This window comes from Antrostomus carolinensis, unplaced genomic scaffold, assembly GCF_000700745.2.
Source record: "Antrostomus carolinensis isolate BGI_N321 unplaced genomic scaffold, ASM70074v2 scaffold1571, whole genome shotgun sequence".
In the NCBI taxonomy this organism is placed as follows: Eukaryota; Metazoa; Chordata; class Aves; order Caprimulgiformes; family Caprimulgidae; genus Antrostomus; species Antrostomus carolinensis.
This window is the reverse complement of record NW_010294630.1, coordinates 165,727-172,054: the sequence shown is the minus strand read 5'-3', so window position 1 is coordinate 172,054 and position 6,328 is coordinate 165,727. Positions and strand designations below refer to the sequence as shown.

Sequence of the window (6,328 nt, the reverse complement as noted above, 5' to 3'; positions counted from 1 at the left end):
AAGATTTGGCTCAAATCAAAGGTCGGGAGTGTGCAATTTTGCAATATTTGTGAGGCATGATTAACATGGAACTATTACACCCAAACTAATTTAAAAAGAAACACGGAGAGGCCAGGGCAGGCCATGCAATAACCTTATTGTAGGGAGTCAATTAGTCAATTGGTGTTGCCGCTTTGGCACCATGACTTGTTTCTGCACCATCAGGTGCATCTGCAGAAAAGGCATCCACAGCTCTCCTGCATTTCACAGCAAATCTCACCTTACTCAAAGCAAGATCCTTCCTTGCAAGCTGAGAGAGTGTAAGTAGCACTTCTGGAGGCTCAGGGGGGGGAAAGGAGGGGGGGGACACTACCAGCCCCCCGACTTCATCAGCAGGAGAACCGTGCAGACCTAAAAATCTCCAGCCGAAAAACAAATGGGTGGAAGGGCAGCCAAGGGAATTTTTGAAAGAGAGGAGGAGGAGGACACAGCAAATGGTTTTGCTCATTCGTCATCTCTGGCAGAGAGCTTCCCCCCTCCATGAGTCAACCCTAAAGGCTTGCAGCCCAGTGCCTCCTGTCATGGCACACAGCTTATTTACAGAGTACCTAGACAAATGCCACCAGTTTCTGGATGATCATTTTATTTGTTGGTTTGGTTTTTTATTTTTATTTTTCTTTTTTCTCTCCCCTCCCCTCTTTTTTTAAAAGGCCCATAACATAGAGTGTCACCACAGGAAAGCATGTTTGTTGCCACGTTTATCTGGCATCAGCAAAGGGCAGAGACTTTCCCAATGCCCAAGGGAGGTGCCTGCCCAGTTCACACTCCTTTTAAATGGAAATGGCAGACTAATTTAATTCCTTCAGTGGCCTTGAGAAATCTCAGCCAATTTGATTGAAAGCCTGTCACAGCTCCATCCTAGGCTGGCCTCCCCAGTGAAATCCTGGCAGCTGGGGGATGCTCGGTGGTGGTGTCAAGCAGCTGCCACATCCCTCACACCAAGAGTGGGGCTGACTCCACACAGCTCATCCTCAGCGCACAACTTTGGCTGGAAAACCACTCGGCCAACTGGGGAACACAAGTTGATTCAACAAGTGATTCAACACTCCTCCGCAGCAGCCTTGGTGTCTCACCAAGGACAGATGTGGAAAAACAATTTTCCCTCCTTGAGGGTCAGCCCACACCACCCCAGCACGTACGGCTGCAGCAGAGAGTGAGCGAGATGCCAGAACCTCTGTTTTCCTCAGGGATGAACAGGTCAAGCACCACTTCATGGTGGTATCCCCAGCTCTTAGAATGAATCAAGACAACTGTGTGGTCACATGTCCCCCTCCAGCCCCTTCCCCAGGTTTTCAAAATAGGAATTAGGAGTGCTCCCTTCAGGCTAATAACAACCCCACACTGCTCTTCCCTTCCCTCATCATCTTCCCATGGCTGGTAAAGAGAATGTCTGTATTAGTTGTGCACTGGGGATGATGCACTCCTCCCCTCTTGCAGTTATTAGCTGTTGCCTGGCAGAAATATCTGCAGAGATTGTTTTAAGCTCCATGTTCTGCATCATCTTTCTTCAAAAGAAAGCAGGGCAAGTATATCCCTTTACAGGGTTAGGGAGAAGCACTCTCTACGCAGAAATTATCCAAGAAAGGGGTTGTTTTTACATCTTGGGAAGTATCTGGCCATGGTCCAATATACAGCAATACAAGACAGAGAATCACTGCATAAAACCCTGCCCATTGCTCTGTGTTCACTCAACCCAAGCAGTTTTAGGTGAGAGAGTTACTCAAGAAGAAATACTATGGCTATTTTTGCTCCAAGTCAGGTTTTAAAACAACCAACTTTCCGCAACATAGGCATCAAGGGACCATACAACAAAACCCAAAAAAAGCCCATTTCCCAGGCACCATTAATTGTTTGCTACTGTTCAAACTTGACAGCTTTATGCAAAATCTCTCCTTAACTCCACCTGCCCCCTCCCCAGGCAGAGCTGCCAGCCCAGTCAGCCTGTGAGAAGAGGAATGGACATCCCTTACTGGCCACTGCACCACAATCACAATCATATAGAAAAGTAGAAAATAGAGTTCGGGTAGTTTCTGTTTTCCATTATTTAAGCGTTTCCTCTTTTTCATGAAAACCAGCCAGTTTCTAAAGAGAAGCTGCTCCTGCAGCATGGCAGAAGCCAGGCAGGTTGTAGGCAACAGCCAAGGCATCAGGTTTTCCTTGCAGCTCTCCCAGCAGAGCAGGTGCCTGCGTGGCACACAGCTGTCCAGGTCCTGGCAGCCTCTGGCCCCAGGGGATACCCAGTGCATCCACACTTGTGGAGCTTCCGCTGAAAGGAAGGGGAAAGTTTGGGGGGAGGAGATTCCAAGGAAGCAGAAAGCCCTCAGGGATGGTTCAAGGAACTCTCTTATCCTGGAGCAACCCTCTCACACACTGTGTGGAGTGAGTTCTGGCATTCTCAGCTCTCTTTCTTTGTGGATGAGGTGGTTATTAAACTCTCTCAGCTGCAGATCCTTTTGATTTCCCTCCTCACTAGCAAATCAGAAAACAACCTGATATCATGGATTCCTGTTCCTCCCTGGATCCTAGGCTCAGACATGCTGGACTGGTTTGCAAGATTTGCAGAAGAAACTCCAAACTAGTCCAGCTTGAGGCTCCAGTGGAGGCAGAAACCCCTCTGGAGACATATATGCAACATCAAAGTCTAATGCACAGCTCAACAAGCTCCCAGAGCCAACACAGCTTCGGACTCTGTGGTAACCTTAAACTCATTAACAACGCTCCCTCCAGTAACAGCTGTGTGTCACAAAGCCAGCTCAAAATGACTTTACAGTAGCTAATTATAAATCATTTCCCAGAGCTTGAAACTGAAAATCAAATGAAAAAAAAAAAAAAAAAGCCATCAACCCTCCAAATCCTCAAATTCAGTATCTACTGTGTAGAACATTTTTTAGGAATATCCACCCTTGACCCTCCAGTAAATTCTTATTTGGGGTCAATCAGTTGATCATCCTTCATTTATTTCAGGAGCAGAGCTGAACGTTTCTAAGAAAGGGAACAGTTCCAGAACTAAGCAGGGTCAAAATGCAGAACCGAAGGCACAGCCACATCAAGTCACTGCCTGCTTGTAGCTCACTCCCCTGCACACATTAATAGCAGTGTTTGCAGTTTGGGCAGCACCAACATTCCAACCCCCTTTAACTCCAACTTCTCCTATGCCCTCTTTGACTACGTTAGAAACTGCCCTTTTTCCCTCGTCTCTAAAATCAGTCATCACCATCATCATCACGACACATCATGGGATAAGGGCATTTCAAATGCATTCAACTAAGCCGGCTTTGAACTCTACCCCCTACACCCATGTTGGAGCACATTGCTCAGACATTTTTCCACTGAAACCGAGTATCCCAGTTGCTGCCTCTAGTCTCGCATACTTTCCAGACAGTCAGAAAATGCCACCACAATCATCTTGGCCTTACCCATGATGGTCACATCGTACTCAATCTGGAAAAGTGCCTCCTGGCTGCACTGCCGCAGGATATTGAGGGCATCGGCATGGGTCATGCTGTGCAGAGGGATCCCATCGACACTCAGCAGCCTGTCCCCAATTTTCAAAGAACCTTCCCTGTAGGAAGCCACAGGAAAAAGTTACTAAATTTTTTTTCTGTGTGTATATATATATGTATTCACTTATATTTAGACACATTTTCTATATATATTTATACACATATATATGTATATATTTTATATATATATTTATCATTTTTGTGTGTATGTATACATATAAAAGTCAATTACTTTGATCCTGTAGAAATGTAACACTCCTTGGGACAATAGTTTGGGTTATTTATAGTACCAGGCTCATTATATCAAATTTGCAGCATGAAAATAGATAGACTGCCTCCTGCTTTCTAACACAGTATCAACTCTTTATCTGCACAGGGTTAATTAAGTGGCTACCTCTGGAAGAGTAATTTCTGCTAAGAACTGTAACATCTACACATGGATCACTGAGCACTGGATCCACCCTCCCTGCACATCACAGGTCCCACACCACCTGTGACATTCCACTCCACCAGCATGAGAAGCCTTGGAGAGGCACCAGCAAGGAGGACAAGAAAGACATGTGTCCAAGAGCATGGTGAGAGCTGCTGGTCTGTCCTGTGAAAGCAAATGTTGGAGGTCCAACACGAGCATTACCTGTCTGCTGGGCCACCTGGCCTCACGTAGGTGAGCACCAGCGGTCTGGACTTGTGCCAGTCTTCATGGGCTCCCCCTGTAATCAAAGTGGGAAAACCATAAGTCACTGGAGGTTTGAAAGTCTGAATGAGAGTGCTGAGAAAGGACAGACATTTATCACATAACAGCTGACACAGCCTGAAAGCAAAAAGACTGCCCTGGATTAGGTAGCTGGCAGTCCTTGAAGGCTGCATGGGATGCTCTGCAGGACACACTTTCACTTCTCAGCTGAGGTTCCTGGCATTCATCTTCTCACTTTTCTCTTCCCGCTTCCCAAATCACTTCTGCCAGCACTTATCCCGTCTTTGTATTCCCCTGGAAAAGCCACTAACCTCTCAGCACAAAGCCAAAGCTGTTGCCTTCCTTGTAGAGTGACACTTCAATGGTCTTGGGAATAATGCCAGCGCTGCTATCTGGCACTAAAGGAAGAGAAGACGACTTAAGTTACTCCCAGACAAGCATTTTCCACGCCACCCTGCAAAATAATACCAAAACTCATCCAAATGGCACTGAAATGAAAGTCCAGCCCCATATCCACATTGTATCTTCTCTGTGGGGAGGCAAAAAAAAGCCCAGCCAGAACGTGTGAACCTTTGTCAGAGCCAACCATCATGTTTTGGGATGATTTCACCAGCTCAGTGTTGTGCATCTCCCTTCAAATTTGTCTTGGTTAATACTCTGACATTCAAGTAAAACCCTGTCGTTTATCAGATGGCTTTAATACATTCAGCATTACTCAAAAGCCAGAAGCTTCTGCTGCAGATGGAAACTTATTTAAAAAAAAACAGCAGCAGCGTAAGGAATCAAGTCACCAACTGACCTTAAAGAAAATTAAAATCCTAAATCCTCGGTGCAAAAGGTTGAGGGTTTTTTCCCTTACCTCTCATATTTTGACTTTAAAAAAAGATTAAGTGAATCCTTTAAACTTATCCTAGGGGCAATTCAGCAATTTTATGTTAAATACACAGTACTATTTAATGTACAAAAGTAAAGAGAAAAAGAAAGAAAACTGTTTCTGTCCCTTGCCATCCCCTGCTATTTAATGATTTATTGAACTACTGCAGTGAATATGGGACAATTTCCCAGTCTTCTCCATCCAGAACTGCACATGGCATTTCAGCCCAGTCCACTCTGAAAAGATCAATTCCTAATCTTCAAACCAAGCGCAATAAATGGCCACAAGGATAATCATAAAAAAGACTAAGAACTTGACTTCAACCTGGCAAATCGGAACTGAAGGCTCCCCCAGGCACGTCCACACTAGCATCTTCCCTTGCCTCTGAAGGGGGTTTTTGAAACAAATCTCCTCACTGGCCACATTGGTCCTCACTGCCAAGCACCCTGAGGGCTTACAACCTGCACCCAAATTCGGATTAAACTAACCCTTACACTAAAAGACATACAGCACAGTCACGGTACCACCTTGCAGGCAGGCAGCCCTGGGAACCAGGCTACGGTGAGGCTAAATGAACCCCCAAAAACACTGTTCTCCATACAGCCACTTTGCTCCTGCTCACCGGGGCACAGCCACAAAATCACAGGATCACAGAATCACGGGGGTTGGAAGGGGCCTCAGGAGATCATCTAGTCCAACCCCCCTGCTAAAGCAGGTTTCCTACAACAAGTTGCAGAGGAAAGCATCCAGGTGGGTTTTGGACATATCCAGAGATGGAGACTCCACACCCTCTCTGCGCAGCTTATTCCAGTGCTCCAGCACCCTCACAGTAAAGAAGTGTTTCTTTCAAATACTCCAGAAAGGAGAATCTCAGGGCACAGGAAGGCTCCCAGCTAAGGGGTGATACTCACACACCAAGAAAAGGGTATAAAACATCCATAAATGTGTTCAGAAGCCATCCAATTTCTGTCCTAAGCATTCAAGCATGAAGTTCTGCAACAGCCTTTCCTAAAATCAGTGGAGAACAGGGAAACCTAACCTAATGTTAATGCAGGGCTTGGTTCATTTATGAAAGAGATGATATGACACAGTGGTCTGAAAACTAGACTTAGACTTGCAAGGTCTTTTACAAAGCAGAAAAGTATAAAGTGGGGAGAAAAATTCAAACACACAAGCACAAGCTATTGAATTGCAATAGATTTCTGCTCTTTACCAGGG

General features: G+C 45.5%; 1 protein-coding gene across 1 annotated transcript in view; it reads right to left on the bottom strand.

Annotated features, from left to right (window-relative positions):
- Positions 1-6,328, bottom strand: part of GRIP2 (glutamate receptor interacting protein 2) — a 143,767-nt gene that overhangs the window by 46,765 nt on the left and 90,674 nt on the right. The window contains exons 5-7 of the mRNA XM_029087394.1: positions 4,548-4,634; positions 4,177-4,252; positions 3,456-3,601 (exon numbers count right to left, since the gene is read on the bottom strand). Of these exons, the coding sequence (XP_028943227.1) occupies positions 3,456-3,601; positions 4,177-4,252; positions 4,548-4,634 (309 nt within the window). The remainder of the gene's footprint in view (positions 1-3,455; positions 3,602-4,176; positions 4,253-4,547; positions 4,635-6,328) is intronic.